We start from the raw sequence: 19,256 nt of genomic DNA, 5'->3' as shown, positions 1-19,256 counted from the left end.
TGCCATGCATTTGCCCACTCACCCAAATTGTCACAAGTCACCTTGCTGCCTCCTAGCATCGTAACATGGAGTGTGACATCAGGAATCGGGCTGGATCCGAGCACAGGATGAGGACGGAGGTGGGTGGTTCAGTGAAGGCTTGTAGAATTACTTGGAGGTGGAAAAGCAAGAGTGGGTGTGCTGCTTCTTCTTGGATTTCTGTGGGGATCCACAGAATAGGTGAAGGCTGCTATACAAACAGGGAATCTGTTGTCCCCAGCAGTGTTTATTTGATGTATTTGCTACCAAGGATTCATCCTTGAAGTTTTGTGCCAATTGATGCAGTTTAGCAGCCAAAACACATGACTATGGCTTTTACCTTTCAGTTTTGTCTCCAGCAGCGGATTAGAAAGTTTAAGACAATTGTCGATGGGCAAACAGAACCACAGACTGCGTCAGTCAACTCTCCCGGATCTCAAGAGCCTCTCAGCGACTTGGAATACTTTTACCAACAATCCAATGTTTAACATCAAACCCTAATGTCACCCAAAACATACCCAAGAATTTGCAGTACAACACCAACACGTGCAGAAAAGTTTACAAGTTAATCTAACAACCTACACCTAGGCTGGTTGGAGAGGTTAATTTCTCATGGAACCCTTGTTCTGCATACACTTCCGATAATTATTCCAATTAAGTGACAATCTTCTATGTTCACCTTAGCACTAGCCATGTTTAAACTAATGGAACATACAGTGCCCCTCCATAATGTTTGGGTCAAAGACCCCTCATTTATTTATTTGCCTCTGTACTCCACAATTTGAGATTTGTAATAGAAAAAAATCATGTGGTTAAAGTGCACATTGTCAGATTTTAATAAAGGCCATTTTTATTACACTTTGGTCTCACATTTTGGTAGACATCTACAGCAGTGTTTTCATACTAGTCCCCCACTAGAGGGCACCTTAATGTTAGGGACACACCAATGTACATGCAATTAAAGTAGTCATGTTTAGTATTGTGTTACATATCCTTTGCATGCAATGACCACTTAAAGTCTGTGATTCATGGACATCACCAGTTGCTGGGTGTCTTCTCTGGTGATTCTCTGCCAGGCCTGCATTGCAGCCATCTTTAAGCTAATGCTTGTTTTGGCGACTAGTCCTCTTCACTTTTCTCTTCAGCATATAAAAGGCATGCTCAGTTGGGTTCAGATCGGGTGATTGACTTGGCCACTCAAGAAATTGACCAGTTTTTAGCTTTGAAAAACTCCTTTGTTGCTTTAGCAGTATGTTTGGGATCATTGTCTTGCTGGAGAATGAACCGCCGGCCAATGAGCTTTGAGGCATTTATTTTTTTTACACAAATGTCAAATTTGGAACGTGCTGCAAAGATGGTGATACTTGGGTACGCTTAAGAGACATTTGGGCGGGCATTTATGTAGGCAAGGCATAGAAAAGGCATTTGTCATAACGTCATAAGGTATGGGAGGAGAATGGCCCATTCGGCCCCATCAAGTCTACTCTGCCATTCAATCATCCCGATCTATCTCTCCGGGAATAACCCACATTCTCCAGTTTTCTCCCCATAATTTCTGGCTAGATGGGCTCTTAAAGATAGCGGTGTCAGGGGATATGGGGAGAAGGCAGGAACGGGGTACTGATTGGGGATGATCAGCCATGATCACACAAATGGCGGTGCTGGCTCGAAGAGCCGAATGGCTTTTGTCTATTGACACCCATTAATCGTGAATCGATCTATCTCTGCCTTAAAGGGAGATCCACTGATTGGCCTCCACAGCCTTATTCGCAAATAATTCCACAGATTGACCACCCTCTGTTTAATACATTTTTCCACCTCTCCTTCCTAATCGAATTCTGTCTTAATTTGTGATGGCAATAACCTTCTCGTCCTTACTCTCCCACTAGTGGAAACATCTTTTTTTTACACTCTATCCAATCCTTTCACTAATCTGTCCTTGAGACAATGAGGTGCCCCCACATCCTTCTAAATTGATCGGTTACAGGCCCATCATAGGTTAACCTACCCATTGCTGGGATCATTCTTGTAAAGCTGTGGATCTAAACTAGGCAAATAGAATTAGTGCAGATGGGCAAAAAGATCGGCATGGATATTATGGTCTTTGCTGTACTTTGTCTATGAACACACAATGATATGTAAATGACAATCCAGCAGTTCATCTTGTGTATGGATAATAGTACTGACAGTATGTAACAAAGGAGCATGACAAGATTAATAATGCACAGTTCCCATGAACTTTCACTATCTCTCCACTTTCTGTCATGTGCTGTAATGGTTCATACCTTCAAATAACCAGGTGATACCGTCAGCGATGGCAGCCTCGCCAACAGTCAGTCGGTCTTTTTTGTCATTTTTAGTGTGTTTTCAAAAGTTTGTGTTAATGTTCTCTGGTTTGTTTCATGTAGGGGATGGGGGAGGGGGTTGGGGGAAACATTGTTTTCCAATCTCTTACCTTGCCGGAGATACGATTGTTTCCCGGATCGTATCTCCAGTTGCTCTGCAGCCTAACATCATGGAGCTGGAGACTGGACTGACTTTGAGTCCCACCGTGTACCCGTGGATGTACCATCGGAGCCTGCGATCCCTTGCCTGGGATTTACGCTCCAACCGCGACCTGCGGATTTCAACATCGAGGAGCTCGCAGTCTCGGGTAAAAACTGTTGTCGGGAACTCCAAAGTCGCAGGAGGTTCGACCAGCCCCGATCCAGCACGGGGGAGTTAAGATCCCCCTGATGTGGCAGCTTGATCGCCCCGACGTGCAGGGCCCGGCTGCCGGCTACGGGAGCCAAGATCGTCCCGTCAACGGAAGGCTCGAAGCCCCTGACCGCAGGGGGTCAAAGAAGGGAAGAGATTTAACTATTATTTTGCCTGAGTGAGGAATGTGGAGGAGTCACTGTGGTGGATGTTTATTTTAAATTGTATTTTGTGTGTGGCTTGTTGTTTTTTATTGGTATGACTGTGCGGGAAATCAAATTCCTCGTATGTTGCAAAACATACTTGGCTAATAAAGTATGATTATGATTCATAATTTAATCCAGGTACATATGTAAAATACTGCTAGGTTATGAAGAAATGTACAACATATTGTGTAGTTAATTGGTATACTAATCATAATAATAGCTTCCTTTAGGACAGCTATGTGCCTTCCTCACTCACAGTGTCCTTTATGGTCGTATTAATATTGTCCACATTTTCAGAAATCAACTCATATAACCATATAACAATTACAGCACGGAAACAGGCCATCTCGACCCTTCTAGTCCGTGCCGAACACATAATCTCCCCTAGTCCCATATACCTGCGCTCAGACCATAACCCTCCATTCCCTTCCCATCCATATAACTATCCAATTTATTTTTAAATGATAAAAAACGAACCTGCCTCCACCACCTTCACTGGAAGCTCATTCCACACCGCTACCACTCTCTGAGTAAAGAAGTTCCCCCTCATGTTACCCCTAAACTTCAGTCCCTTAATTCTGAAGTCATGTCCTCTTGTTTGAATCTTCCCTATTCTCAATGGGAAAAGCTTGTCCACGTCAACTCTGTCTATCCCTCTCATCATTTTAAAAACCTCTATCAAGTCCCCCCTTAACCTTCTGCGCTCCAGAGAATAAAGCCCTAACTTGTTCAACCTTTCTCTGTAACTCAACCTTTCTCTGTAAGAGTCACTGTGGTGGATGTTGGAACTCTCTCTTGTTGAATCGTGCAGAATCAGGAAACACTAATTTGTACAAAATATCCACAATGGCTTTAACTGCCGTATGTGTTAACTTGTAAATATGCAGTTAAGAACTTTCCATATTTGAGGAAATAGCAACTCTGGACCCATGTTGCATTGGCATTATGAATGCAGTGTTTTAAACTGCTGAGTCAGCTTTAAACAATTCTGACATTAATTCATCGTAGGCTCCAACAGATTACCTGAACTTCCTTGGTATTATTCCATTCCCTCTGAAATATACACCTCATAATGTCCAGCTATTAGTTACAGACAATACAGAGTCAATGTCAAAATGAATATTAGAGATATGAGGAATCTTTAAATTGATCCTGGTATCCAACCCTTCCAAGCATTAGTGTTCATGAACCAGTAGCATTTGTACCATTGATGGATATTTTTCTCAACACCAGTTTAATCAATTTGGTTAAGCATTGATATATTTTTAAAACAGTTGTATTAAAAGAACACAAATGATCAAATACTCATTAAAGCATACATACCAAATGCACCATAGAGAATAACAACTATTGTATACTACTTCCAAGATTCAGTCTCACTGCAAACATTGGAAATGAATTCCGAGTCTGTGAAAGTTGGCGTGCAGGTACAGCAGGCAGTGAAGAAAGCTAATGGAATGTTGGCCTTCATAGCAAGAGGATTTCAGTACAGGGGTAAAGCGGTTCTTCTGCAGTTGTATAGGGCTCTGGTGAGACCACATCTAGAGTATTGTGTACAATTTTGGTCTCCTAATTTGAGGAAGGACATCCTTGTGATTGAGGCAGTGCAGCGTAGGTTCACGAGATTGATCCCTGGGATGGCAGGACTGTCATATGAGGAAAGATTGAAAAGACTTGGCTTGTATTCACTGGAGTTTAGAAGGATGAGGGGGATTTTATAGAAACATATAAAATTATAAAAGGACTGGACAAGCTAGATGCAGGAAAAATGTTCCCAATGTTGGGCGAGTCCAGAACCGGGGGCCACAGTCTTAGAATAAAGGGGAGGCCATTTAAGACTGAGGTGAAAAAAAACGTTTTCACCCAGTCTGAAAGAAGGGTCTTGACCCGAAACGTCACCCATTGCTTCTCTCCAGAGATGCTGCCGGTCCTGCTGAGTTACTCCACCACTTTGTGTCTATCTTCAATTTTCTTGGCCCCGCTCTGGGAGTAGAAGTGGGGGCGGATCCGGCCCGCAACGGCCGTGAGCCCCAGGCCGAGTTCGGCGATCGTTTGCCCGCTTCTGCTGCTGTTGGAGGTGAGACGTTGCGTCGTGCCAGGGTCTTGGGCCTGTCCCACTTTGGCCATCAGTTCCGCGACAGGCCGTTGGCGCACGAAGATTTCATTCGCTACAAAGATTTCGGAGCCCCGCACGATGTCGCGCACAACTACATACCCCTCCGCGCTTCTCAATGGGACCGGCCCCACGCGGCCATACGATGCCCGTGCACCTCAACACGACCATGAAGTTGCGTAATTTGCATGCCAAGGACACGTAAGTGGGACAGGCCCTTTAGATAGAGCACTAGGGGATAGTAGAATCAAGGGATAGAAGGCAGGCACGGGTTACTGATAGGGGATGATCAGCCACGATCATATTGAATGGCGGTGCTGGCTCGAAGGACCGAATGGCCTCCTCCTGCACCTATTTTCTATGTTTCTATGAGACATTAGGTTAAGGTGTTTGATGTTCCATGTCTTCTCAAAATGGCAAGTACCATTTAGTTCTCACGTGTGTCCACCATTCCACATACAAATGTATGGATTAGGAGCTGGAGTATGCCACTCAATGCCTCGTGTCTGCTCTGCCAACGTATTCAGATCAAGCCTGGTCATAACCATCTTCAATATACAGAACACACACCAAATCAGTTACCAAATCAATGACCTCTGATCGGTTTTAATAGTTATCAGAAATGTCAGTGCAGTGGACTTTGATATTGCATCATATTGTACCGTGTTGCAATGTGAAATCTGGTAAGATTACATTCTAACATGATTGTGCAATAGTGTGTTGCTATTCTGAAAGGTTCTCTTACCGGATTCCGGTCACGAGAGGAGAAAGGTCAGCGTTGGAGCTCTCTTCCAAATGTGCTTCGACAACTTTAAACGACACTTTCTGCAAATCCGTGATTGCGACCGACATGTCTTCCAGCATCCCAATCTCTTCGCCTAAAAGCAAAACGTTGTCACACTTCAAATACAAGCATAATAAACCTTCCAAAGACACACAGCAGACAGATGTTTGGCTGACAAATCCTCGCCTGGTGCAAGTAATACATATAGAGATAGAAACATAGAAAATAGGTGCAGGAGTAGGCCATTCGGCCCTTCGAGCCTGCACCGACATTCAATATGATCATGGCTGATAGTCCAACTCAGTATCCTGTACCTGCCTTCTCTCCATTCCCCCTGATCCCTTTAGCCACAAGGGCCACATCTAACTCCCTCTTAAATATAGCCAATGAACTGTGGCCTCAACTACCCTCTGCAGCAGAGAGTTCCAGACATTCACCACTCTCTGTGTGAAAAAAGTTTTCCTCATCTCGGTCCTAAAAGATTTCCCCCTTAATCTTAAACTATCACCCCTTGTTCTGGACTTCCCCAACATCGGGAACAATCTTCCTGCATCTAGCCTGTCCAACCCCTTAAGAATTTTGTAAGTTTCTATAAGATCCCCCCTCAATCTTCTAAATTCTAGCGAGTACAAACCCAGTCTATCCAGTCTTTCTTCATATGAAAGTCCTGACATCCCAGGAATCATTCTGGTGAACCTTCTCTGTACTCCCTCTATGGCAAGAATGTCTTTCCTCAGATTTGGAGACCAAAACTGTACGCAATACTCCAGGTGTGGTCTCACCAAGACCCTGTACAACTGCAGTAGAACCTCCCTGCTCCTATACTCAAATCCTTTTGCTATGAATGCTAACATACCATTCGCCTTCTTCACTGCCTGCTGCACCTGCATGCCTACCTTCAATGACTGGTGTACCATGACACCCAGGTCTCGTTGCATCTCCCCATTCCTAATCGGCCACCATTCAGATAATAAGATGTTTACCTGCTGCACAATGGAAGCTTTAACCGTTCAGCAATGCCCGCAACATTCTACCAAGCGCATGCCGATATATCTTAAATAATAATATATTGCCAAAAACAAAAGTTCTCAAAGTAGTTGAGATTTGGGCAGTTGGTATTATTTGGCTTAGCAAATTCCATGTAGAAAAATGAAACATATAAGATTGTTAAGGGCTTGGATACGCTAGAGGCAGGAAACATGTTCCCGATGTTGGGGGAGTCCAGAACCAGGGGCCACAGTTTAAGAATAAGGAGTAAGCCATTTAGAACGGAGATGAGGAAACACTTTTTCTCACAGAGAGTTGTGAGTCTGTGGAATTCTCTGCCTCAGAGGGCGGTGTAGGCAGGTTCTCTGGATGCTTTCAAGAGAGAGCTAGATAGGGCTCTTAAAAATAGCGGAGTCAGGGGATATGGGGAGAGGGCAGGAACGGGGTACCGATTGGGGATGATCAGCCATGATCACATTGAATGGCGGTGCTGGCTCAAAGGGCCGAATGGCCTACTCCTGCACCTATTGTCTAGTGTCTAAAATGACTTTTGTAAACAATAAATTAAGAACAAATGATATAGTTAACCAGTTATGACCTGAAGGAAACTTTAGTTTTACACTATATATTGTGTTCTTGCAAGAGTTCTGTACAATTATTATGACACCAGAAGTTCATCCCATACAAAGTCCGTGTGTGTTTCATGTGGTGCTCATGAGATTGTGCCATAGACCTTGAGCTCATGGTGCTGTCTGATAGACAGCATGAATGTTCAGGAACCAGGACAGCATTAGGTATTTCACTTGGGCAACTTCAAACTTCTAACTTCAAGTAATCTCTGCATTCCCTCTCTCTCCATCCCTCCCCCTCCCAAGTTGTACCAGCTTCAAAGTCATCTTATTGAGTCTCATTGTCTGTAATTGTTCTCACCTAGCCCACAGCTAACAAATCCCCCTTTTCCTTTATCATTGTTACTTTTTTGCTTATCTTTCATTCCTTTATTCCACAACTCTCTACATCACTGTCTATGTCTCTCATTTCCCTCTCCCCTGACTCTTAGTCTGAAGAAGGATCTCGACCCGAAACATCACATATTCCTTTTCTCCAGAGATGTTGTCTGACCTGCCAAGTTACTTCATCTTTTTATGCCTATCTTCAGCATTAATAGTATTTGTGTATGGAGTTGTGGACGAGCTTCAAGTATGTGATCAATATCACTCAGTATTAGAACTGGAAGTTCAGTGGATTCCCAAAATGCTATTAACACTTGCATGGTAACCACAATATCTTTAAGATTAAAGTAAATCATATCTAGGCAGGGCTAGACTTTCAATCATCAGCCAATTTCAACTTGGGGGGGTGTCCTACGGTAATTTTAAATTCTAGCGAGTAATTTAGAAGATTGAGGGGGGATCTTATAGAAACTTACAAAATTCTTAAGGGGTTGGACAGGCTAGATGCAGGAAGATTGTCCCGATGTTGGGGAAGTCCAGGCCAAGGGGGGTCACACAGTTTAAGGATAAGGGGGAAATCCTTTAGGACCGAGATGAGAAAAAAAATGTTCACACAGCGAGTGGTGAGTCTCTGGAACTCTCTGCCACAGAAGGTAGTTGAGGCCACAGTTCATTGGCTATATTTAAGAGGGAGTTAGATGTGGCCCTTGTGGCTAAAGGGATCAGGGGGTATGGAGAGAAGGCAGGGATGGGATACTGAGTTGGATGATCAGCTATGATCACATTGAATGGCGGTGCAGGCTCGAAGGGCCGAATGGCCTACTCCTGCACCTATTTTCTATGTTTCTATGTTTCTATGAAGATCAGGCCATAAATCTGGTTCAACAGCCAGTTCGGTATCAAGGGCCTCTGCCCGGTTGGGAGTTGAAGCTGATCTAGCTGTTCTCTCAATAGAAGTGGATGCTTTGAAGAAGAAACATGAGATTGAGCAAGAAGAAGAAGAGATGAGGCGACAAGGAGAACAGATGAAAGAAGAGATGAGGCGACGAAAAGAACAACTGGAACTAGACACGAAGATGGCGGTGGCCAAAACAAAGAAGGAGATATTGGAAAGAGAGGGTTCAAGATGCAGCTCTAGATCATCTCTCAATCTTTTTCTGTATTGAATGAGAAATGTAGGAGAGTGAGAGAGAAAAATATAAAACGAATTACGGTGCAATTTGGAGCAAAATAAAACAATTCCATTTCCATGCGTAAGTGAGGGAGAGAAACAAAGCAGGAAAAATAATACAATGTAAATAATTCAGAATGAACCCGATAAAGAAACTTCATTTTGCTCCAGATGTCCAAGTAAATAATATATTTGAAAAAGAGTAAGAAACTGCAAAGAAAAGAGATTGGGAAGAAAAATAAAAGCAACAGCACATCAAGATCTTCCGTTAATTGAAGAGCCTTTGGTGACCTCCTCAGGTCTTGGTGTGCAATAACAATACAAACAAGAGACGCGTCTCGACCCAATATGCCATCTATTCCTTTTCTCCAAAAATGCTGTCTGACCCGCTGAGTTACTTCAGCTTTTTGTGTCTATCTTCCATTTGTCAGTCATTTGGATTCATATCTTCACACGTCAATTTTCATCCAAATTATGACATTAAAAATAAAAATTTTCATTGTAAACTTAATTCCGTTACAATATAGAAGGATGTTTTTACGGGTCATTATATCTACTTTGGTTTTCAGAGCAAACCCTTCAGCCCCATTCACCTCCACTCTCTCCCCATCCCTCCCCCTATTATTTTTGTGGAATCCATTCTCTCAAATGTGCACACAAAACCACCAGCAAGCCCATCCCAGTCTTCCCACCAGCCATGTGCATGTGTGTCAATTTACAGCAGTCAGTTAACCTAAAGGGCCTGTCCCACTTACGTGTCTTTGGCACGCAGATTACGTGACCTCATGGTCGCTTTGAGCCGATACAGTCCCACGAAGGTCGGGCGCGATTCCGTGCGTACGCACGACCGTCTGGAGCGCATGACGTAATTTGAAGATGGACACAAAGCTGGAGTAACTCAGCGGGACCAGCAGCATCTCTGGAGAGAAGCAATGGGTGATGTTTCGTGTCGAGACTCTTCTTCAGTCTGAAAAGAAGGGTCTTGACCCAAAACGTCACCCATTGCTTCTCTCCAGAGATGCTGCCGGTCCCGCTGAGTTACTCCAGCATTTTGTGTCCATCTTCAATTTTCTTGGCCCCGCTCTGGGAGTAGAAGTGGGGGCGGATCCGGACCGCAACGGCCGTGAGCACCAGGCCGAGTTCGGCGATCGTTTGCCTGCTTCTGCTGCTGTTGAAGGTGAGACGTTGCATCGTGCCAGGGTCTTGGGCCTGTCCCACTTTGGCCGTCAGTTCCACGACAGGCCATTGGCGCGCGAAGATTTTGTTCGCTACAAAAATTTCGGAGCCCCGCGCGATGTCGCGCACAACTACATACCCCTCCGCGCTTCTAAGTGGGACCGGCCCCACGCGGCCATACGATGCCCGTACGCCTCAACGTGACCACGAGGTTGCGTAATTTGCTTGCCAAGGACACGTAAGTGGGACAGGCCTTTTACAACCAGAAGTGGAGGAGCCTGGAGCATTGACAAAGTCAATTCACACCTGAAATTCACAAAGTCATAGGGAGCACACACAAACTCTTCACCGATAGCACCAGAGCTCAGAACTGAGCCCGGTCTAGCTCTGAGACCAAGGTGAAGTGAACAAAGGCCATTTGTGTATCCTGGAGATCATCATCAGAATATTATTATTCAAACTTGTGGGAAGTTGAAAGAATATTTAAAGCTGTAATTAAATTGAAACGAGTTATAAAATTAAGATGGTAAATTATTCACCGATTTGTCCAGGAAGCTAGAAACATTAGATCTCACAGGTCATTTTAAAATTGAGATATGCTATTCAATCATAGCAAATTGAAGCCCTGGAGAAAAAAACCTTAAGTTATGTCAAATTATGTCAAAGCAATTCCTGCTCAATTAACTAAATTTCATAAACTTCATGCAGTTGAGAATATGAAAACATTCTGGCTACTGCGATAATAATATGCTTATGTTTATAGCTATCAACCTAAATTGTCAGACAAATACTCAAGAATTAATTTTGTTTTGTGCAAAAATTAATATGACATTATGATCTCAGTTTTTAAACTTCATACTACCACTTAAAATATTATGAAAGCTCATATAACAAAGAGGCTGTTTGTCCTATCTCATGCAAAATCTTTTGCAAATCTAATTCTACAGTATTTTTCCTCTCCTCTAATTGGGTACCTTATTTCAAATATTTATCCATTTCCCTTAAAATACGCAATGGTTTGCAATTTAACCATTTCTGATCCGAAAGTATTTCATTTTTAAATACTGTCCTGTAAATAACTTTATTTTACCTAATCTCGATCCTCATGGTCCTTGTGCCAATTACAATGAATAAGTAGTTCTCACTAATCCTTCATTCAGTGAAATATACAACAGAAGAGTTTCGGCCCGAAACGTCGCCTTTAGTGGAGTTTAGAAGGATGAGTGGGCATCTCTTTGAAACATATAAGATTGTTAAGGGCTTGGACACACTAGAGGCAGGAAACATGTTCCCGATGTTGGGGGAGTCCAGAACCAGGGGCCACAGTTTAAGAATAAGGAGTAAGCCATTTAGAACGGGGACGAGGAAACACTTGTTCTCACAGAGAGTGGTGAGTCTGTGGAATTCTCTGCCTCAGAGGGCGGTGGAGGCAGGTTCTCTGGATGCTTTCAAGAGAGAGCTAGATAGGGGTCTTAAAAATAGCGGAGTCAGGGGATATGGGGAGAAGGCAGGAACGGGGTACTGATTGGGGATGATCAGCCACGATCACATTGAACGACGGTGCTGGCTCGAAGGGCCGAATGGCCTACTCCTGCACCTATTGTCTATTGACTTCATTAAATCAAAGTGCATGTATATTTGGAGACAGAACGTGCAAGAACCTTGTGGGATGTGTTTGTTGAACCTGCAAAAAATGTTTTAATCCATGCAGGTACAATGGTAAAAGTCAGTCAATGGTCTGATTATGGACATCTCCGAGTTTCGCCTTTTAAAGACATTCTGCTTTTCTATTTTGCTTAGTGAAATGGCTAACCGCATATTTCCACAATGTATTCTACAATGTAATCAGTCCTTGAACACTCTTCCTCTTTTGTAATGGGCATTCTTAAAAACTTGAATGTATATATTTTTTAAAACATACTGAGAAACATCTGCATCCCAATTTTAAAAGCAACAAAAATAAGCTTAATTAGGAGGACAGGCCATATGGCCTTCCAACCTGCTTCATTATTCAATTGACTCATGGCTGAATCTCCCTTTTCTGCTTACTCACCATATCCTCCAATTCCTTTGTGTAAATTCTATTGACTGCAGCTGGAATGCAGTCATCAACTGAGCAGAGAATATGAAAGATTTATAACCATTTATGCCTGGAAAATTTCCTTGTAACTATCATAATGACAATGAATCATTTCAGGAAAGAATTTGTACAGATACGTGGAAAAAGGAGGTTTAGAATGGTACGGGCCAAGCGCAGGCAGGTTGGAATGGGCAAATTGGGCGGAAGGGCTTATTTCCAAACCATACGACTCCATGACTAAGCATCAGTCAAACATCAGCACTATCATGCTAATACACATAATGGAACCAGTTTCAAAGTACCTGTACTAAAAAAAGTTTTAAGACATAGCCGGATAATGAAAGTTCATGGAATTTTTTGTTAGGAGATGTGTAAATTTGCTTAAGCAGAAACCCAAGGAAAAAAATAAATTCTTCAAACTAGGCTCAACGATGGGGGTCAAATTCAAGAGTTTTCATTATGGCCAAAGAAGATACTTTACACTTCATAATTAATGTTCATCCAAAAACAAAGTTCACATTACAGTGGTGTGTGGACAAGTTTGATGGTTTATGGCAGAAATGCTCCAAAATTATTCTAGATTTTGACTTTGGGGATAAAACGCAAAAATACAATTAATTGAGAAAACAATAAATGTATGAATCGTACATCATGAAAGGTGTCTACGTACATTGGTAGGTACTACACACACGGTGTATATTGGTTCTTATCCAAGACAACAAACTACATGTAGGTATGTTACAAAACGTACCTGAATCGTGGTTGAGCATCTGCCCCACCCCTTGTGTGTGATTTTGGCGCTGTTTAGAGGGGGCGGGTTTAAAACGCGATTTTTACTAGGCTGTTCCAATCGAAAATGTTCAGCCTAGTAAATCATTAACGGAAAATCACTGAAAGACCCCGTCGCAAAAGGTATTATTAGTTTTTATGGCCTTGTATAATATTTATAGTAGTTTAAAAATCACTCTCTCACTCCGCAACCTCTAGCAGCCCCAGGGTTTTATAAAGCAAACAATTAAAGGTATGTACCTTATTTTTACATTAAATGGGGCTTGTCATTAACACTGTATATAAAGTTTTCTATGGCGAGTAGCTCATTTTGGGCTCTTTATATCCCGCAGTATTTTTCTGGGCACTTGAGGTACAAATCCAGCGCAATGTGAACGTTCTAAACCAGCGCGTTCACAGGATCCCACTAGAAAGCCGATTTAAATTGACTTTAATTTACAGCAAATGAACACTAAATTCCTTCCATTTGGCCTATAAATTGATGTAAATGAGATTTAAAAATCATGTTTTATTGTGAATTATTTGTGAATATTATTTGGACACTTAGGCTATTTAAAAATGTTAATCATTTATTAAGAAATGGATAGATGTTTAGACTAGTAATTGAAGTTTGAAATTAGCTACAATTGGGTAACTAATTATATGCTTTAAATTCAGGTCATCCAAGTAAGATTATTTTATGGTTACACAAAAAAGCTGGAGAAACTCAGCGGGTGCAGCAGCATCTATGGAGCGAAGGAAATAGGCAACGTTTCGGGCCGAAACCCTTCTTCAGACTGATCGGGGGCGGGGGTGGGTGGGGACAAGAAAGGGAAAAGGAGGAGTAGCCAGAAGGCTGGGGGATGGGAGGAGACAGCAGGGGGGCTGAGGAAGGGGAGGAGACAGCAAGGACTAACAAAATTGGGAGAATTCGATGTTCATGCCCCCGGGGTGCAGACTCCCCAAACGGAATATGAGGTGCTGTTCCTCCAATTTCCGGTGCTGCTCGCTGTGGCCATGGAGGAGACCCAGGACAGAGAGGTCGGAGGCGGAGTGGGAGGGGGAGTTGAAGTGCTGAGCCACCGGGAGGTCAGCTTGGTTATTGCGGACCGAGCGGAGGTGTTCGGCGAAGCGATCGCCCAACCTCTGCTTGGTCTCACCGATATTTGTTTCAGAATGCTTCAATCTATGATAACTGAAAATTTCATTCAGTTCTCTTAATTTTTAAGAAGGTTATGGGCTTTTGACTGTCCACGATCACAGCTTTTTTGTTATGTCCATAGAAAATCAATAGGGAACAAGATGCTAATTTCCGAGTATGAAAATGGCCATAACTTTTTAAATACTTGAGATATGAAAGTGAATTAGGTGTCAAATTAAACTTATTGTTATGCTTTATCTGATGGGATAAATTGCAGACTTGATTTTTTAAATCTCAACATTTTGTAACATTGCTATCCATAGGTAACTGTATTTTATCTATGTAGTTGTAGGGAAATTATTTGTGAAGTGTATTGTGTTTTCATTAGGATTGTAAGTATTAGACTTTGTTTAAATCTGAAGTTTTAGAAATAACTTTCTTTTCCGAAGGTGAAAATATATGTTTTGTGTGTATGTATTGTGTGATTGCTGTATGATGTGTATTGTATATTCTGAGAGGTGGTCTTTGAGAATTGATTTTATATTTCTGTGGTTTTACTCTACTCCACTTAGTCATGTGACTACACGTGTTGTCAATCACTGGAAAGGATTTAGTTGATTGGTTAATGCAAATAAGCTAATGTATGGTTATCCATAATGATTGGCTAATATTTTGCCACACCTTCTGTACCATAATTGCCTAATACCTATAATAATGAGTTAAGTTTGAACCAAATTTGATTTTTTAAATCTCAACATTTTGTAACATTGCTACTGCATGTTCGTGTGTACTTGATCTATTCACTGGGGTGGAAGATTGCAACCTTCACGTGGTCCGCCCTGGTTTGATGAACGCAATCAACCCAGCGTGCACAATCAAATAAGATCAAATAGAACAAGTTGTCCTACAACTTTAGGCTGTGCACGCTATGTGCAAGACGAATATCTATTCACTGTTTCTCCTGTTGGTTCTCATAGGCAGTTCCCTATTACATGGACATTTGTATTCTCAACACCTGCAGAATCAATCCGGTACCTCTAACAAAAAACAGGTTTCCTGAAGCAAATAAGTGGTAAAAAAAAATGAGATGTTACTTACTATATGTGCTGAGGAGTCCTTCAAACTGTACCAGCAAACCCACAGTGTGTAGCTGCAACAGGAAGCCAGGATCATGTAAGCACGTGTGGAGTTTGATCACAAAACCACAGACTAGACCTGCAAGCTAATGAGAACAAGAATACTAGTTGCACATTAAAATTGAAATTTATTGTATAGATTTCATTTTATCAACTAGAACTTAAATTACACTTAAATGTTTTCAGGACTAATTCCAAAACAAACAGGCAAGATGACACTAATAGTACTTTTATTCTATCTATTCTTTTCAGACAATTCCTCGGTTTGTCAAGGAGGACTCTCTAACTTATACAGGTGCTCAGTAGAGAGCATGTTGACCAGTTGGTCAGCATCGTGGCTTGGTTCGGCAACTTGAGCGCCCTGGAAAGGAAAAGACTACAAAAAGTAATAAACACTGCCCAGTCCATCATCAGCTCTGACCTTCCTTCTATCGAGGGGATCTATCGCAATCACTGCCTCAAAAAGGCTGGCAGTATCATCAAGGACCCACACCATCCTGGCCACACACTCATCTCCCTGCTACCTTCAGGTAGAAGGTACAGGAGCCTGAAGACTGCAACAACCAGGTTCAGGAATAGCTACTTCCCTACAGCCATCAGGCTATTAAACTTGGCTCGGACAAAACTCTGACATTAATAACCCATTATCTGTTATTTGCACTTTATCAGTTTATTTATTCATGTGTGTATATATTTATATTATAGTATATGGACACACTGATCTGTTCTGTAGTCAATGCCTACTATGTTCTGTTGTGCTGAAGCAAAGCAAGAATTTCATTGTCCTATCGGGGACACATGACAATAAACTCTCTTGAACTTGAACTTGATTGAGCATGAAATAGTTCCACATCAGTAGAAAGTGGATGTTGCTGCTGTGTAATTTAATTTAGTATTGGGTAGCCATTAAACGCCAACTTTGACACAGGCTTCATACGCAAGGTCTTGGGCCTTGCAAAGGGGCGAAATGTAAGCACACTGGTACAATAGAAAACATGCAGTAGCCACTCCCACTCCAGTTGCAGGTTTCTATACAGCTGCACTAACTGCATTCTCTACACTATCTCACTCCTCCAAACAACTGAGCTCACTCCCTTGCTCAATCTATCTTCCTTCTCATCCAGCTCCTTTTGGCCTCTCTCCCTTCCTCCCCAATCCACACCCTCCCTCCGCCACTCACTCATCCTCACGGGATGTCTCTGACAAGTAGCCGCATATTAAATTCTGAGATTAGAAGGCATGTGCTTTGAATGTATTTAAGTAAAAAGCTCGGAGAAGTGGCAAAGAATTGAGATCGATAACTCCAGCTGACGACACATGCACAATGGGTCTAAAGGAATCCATCCGTGTTGTAAATGCATTGACTGCTTGTTCCTGCTGCTAGCATTGAGAGGCAGGTATTTGCTTTGTACAACAGATGTGCTAGTTCATACGGAAGACCAGACATGTTCAACGATGGGATCCACAGGATCTTGGTCACTGCATACATGACCTGCAGACGCCACTTGCAAGACCTACTTAAACATTACTTGAAGGAAACAATAGACAACTGGTGCAGGAGGAGGCCATTTGGCCCTTCCAGCCAGCACCGCCATGCAATGTGATCAATCATACCCTGTTCCTGCCTTCTCCCCATATCCCCTGACTCCGCTATCTTCAAGAGCCCTATCTAGCTCTCTCTTGAAAGTATCCAGAGAACCTGCCTCCAGAGAATTCCACAGACTCACAACTCTCTTTGTGAAAAAGTGAAAAACCCACTTCAACAAGGTCAACTTTAAGCAGTATGCCTATTCATTGAGATCTCTAGTCCCTGGCTAACCCAGAGCATATGAACCCTGCTTAATAAGCATTGATCTGTTGCTTATTCTTCTTCCAAACTTGCTATCTTCTTACAGACCTCTCTTCTCAGTCTTTGCCTTTGCCCATGACAGCAAACCTTCCAGTTCAACCCTCACTGTCTGATCTTCATCCTGACTTCCCAATCAGACCCTCTGTCACTCAGAGAACAGTAATTAAGTATATATCTAATTGCTGTTTTAAGAAATTTGAAAGAAAATCTTCATGAAACATGAAAGAAAATCTCCTACTTTGCTTAATTATTGGAGAATGTCTGGTTCAGAAAATCTTGCACCATATCATTGATTACATAGACCAAAGTACTGAGACAGACTCCCCCCCCCCCCCCCCCCCCCCCACCCCCCCCCCACATCCCCAATCCTTTCCATTCCTTATTTTAATTTCATGTTTCATGTTTATGTTTTTATCAATTTCCCTCCTGGGGTAAATCAGGTTCTATCGTATCGTATTGTCTCATCATATCGTATTAACTGAGGCAATAAAAACAAAGACATTTGATTCAATTCCTTGTTTAGATTGTCTATTGTCTACAGATATGTATTACAAAATATTAAGATTCATGGATAAGATATTGTGACATGATATCTGTGCTCTATTAAGTTTAGTAATTCTTCTGTAAAGACAAATGATGATTGTTTATGTTAAGATATTATTCAATGTTACCTGCTCCTTTCCCTCACATTTCCATTTTTACTGTCGCAAACATTATTATAATTTTCAGAACCAGCAATGCCAAACAAACTCAGTATTTATTTATCCACTGTTTACAGGGTTATTTCATAGCTCAACTGTATCCCGGGAGACAAAGGTAAGGGGAGAGATAGTCAATACTTCCTTAAAAATAGAAAATCCAAATGTACCAAAATATATGTATTTTTCTACAGGCTTATAGATCAGACAATTTGACATAAGTTTATTCCTTTTGGTATAGAAGAGCAAAATTCCCCAGCCTAAATAGAATTTAGAATTATGTATGGTACAGCTTTGCATTGGGAATAGATAATAGTCAGTTCAACTCCCATGAGATTAATTACTGTATTAAAGATGCTCCATTACTGGAAGTGCTGGAACATAATCTAAGCTAAAGTGCTTTCCTTGCCAGTCTACTGTAAGCATGCACTCAATATCCTGGGAACCATTTGCCTCACTCAAGTACGAAATCTTGAGTTCACACGGTTGCCTGATATTTCTTATGCTTCAAGGTAACTTATCAGAACAAATTCCCTGGTGGTTCATTAGGTGATTCTTCTAGCTCATCCATTCAGTATCAGAGCACGCTACTCTCTCACGGAAGTGTGTTAAATTAGTTTATCGCGGTAGAGTGATTGCAATTGGTTGCCCTAATAATAAGAAAAGTTCCAATCGCTTCTTGCAAAAGAAAACTGGCTGCATTTGTGTTCAAAAGACTGAATTAGACTGCAATGTGTTTTTTTCCGTTAGAAACTCACAAGTTATGATTATATTTGGTGTAATGGAAGATGGGAATAAATTGAACACATCTCAAAATCTATTCCTTAACTATGGTTTAATAATAGCAAAAAAATTAATACTTAAATTTTGGAAGGGTACATCAATACCAACGCTTAAAATGTGGATTGCAAGTATGTTGGACACCGCTCATCTTGAGGAAATGCGATTCCTCCTAATGGATAAATCAGACCAATTCATAACGAGTTGGTCTCCATTCGTCGTTTTTTTGGAATCATATGGTGCAACACAATTGTAAAAAATAACTGTTTCAGGACTGGACGAGGGTTGGTCAAGACTATAAATAATGATCTTCTTTTCTTTTTTATTTTATTTTATTTTCACTATTTTCTCTCTCAACTTTCTTCATTTACTCGTTCTCTTTCTTCACACACTATATATTTCACATCTTTCTATCCTTTACTATATAACTTCTTTTTCTTATTCTCATCTTTTTTCAATGTAACAAAAAAAAAAAAAAGAAGTTGTACATAAAATGTATTATGAAAATATATATTAGGCACTTTGGTGCCATATGACTGTACTTACTTCTAATAAAATAAAATATTAAAAAAAAAAAAAAGAAACTCACAAGTTCAGAGCCCAGACTTTGGACTTGCTTCAGACAGAGAGGAAGAATAATAGAAGAAGCGATTAAAAAAAAAACCTGTACACTGGACATGGATAATTCGCCATCCCTAA

General features: G+C 41.5%; 1 protein-coding gene across 1 annotated transcript in view; it reads right to left on the bottom strand.

Moving 5' to 3' along the window:
- inpp4b (inositol polyphosphate-4-phosphatase type II B) overlaps positions 1 to 19,256 on the bottom strand; it is a 613,166-nt gene that overhangs the window by 56,033 nt on the left and 537,877 nt on the right. Inside the window, 2 exon segments of the mRNA XM_055647772.1 lie at positions 5,780 to 5,912; positions 15,193 to 15,316. Coding sequence (XP_055503747.1) covers positions 5,780 to 5,912; positions 15,193 to 15,316 — 257 coding nt within the window.

This window comes from Leucoraja erinacea, chromosome 1, assembly GCF_028641065.1.
Source record: "Leucoraja erinacea ecotype New England chromosome 1, Leri_hhj_1, whole genome shotgun sequence".
NCBI lineage: Eukaryota > Metazoa > Chordata > Chondrichthyes > Rajiformes > Rajidae > Leucoraja > Leucoraja erinaceus.
This window is presented reverse-complemented; position numbering and strand designations above follow the sequence as displayed.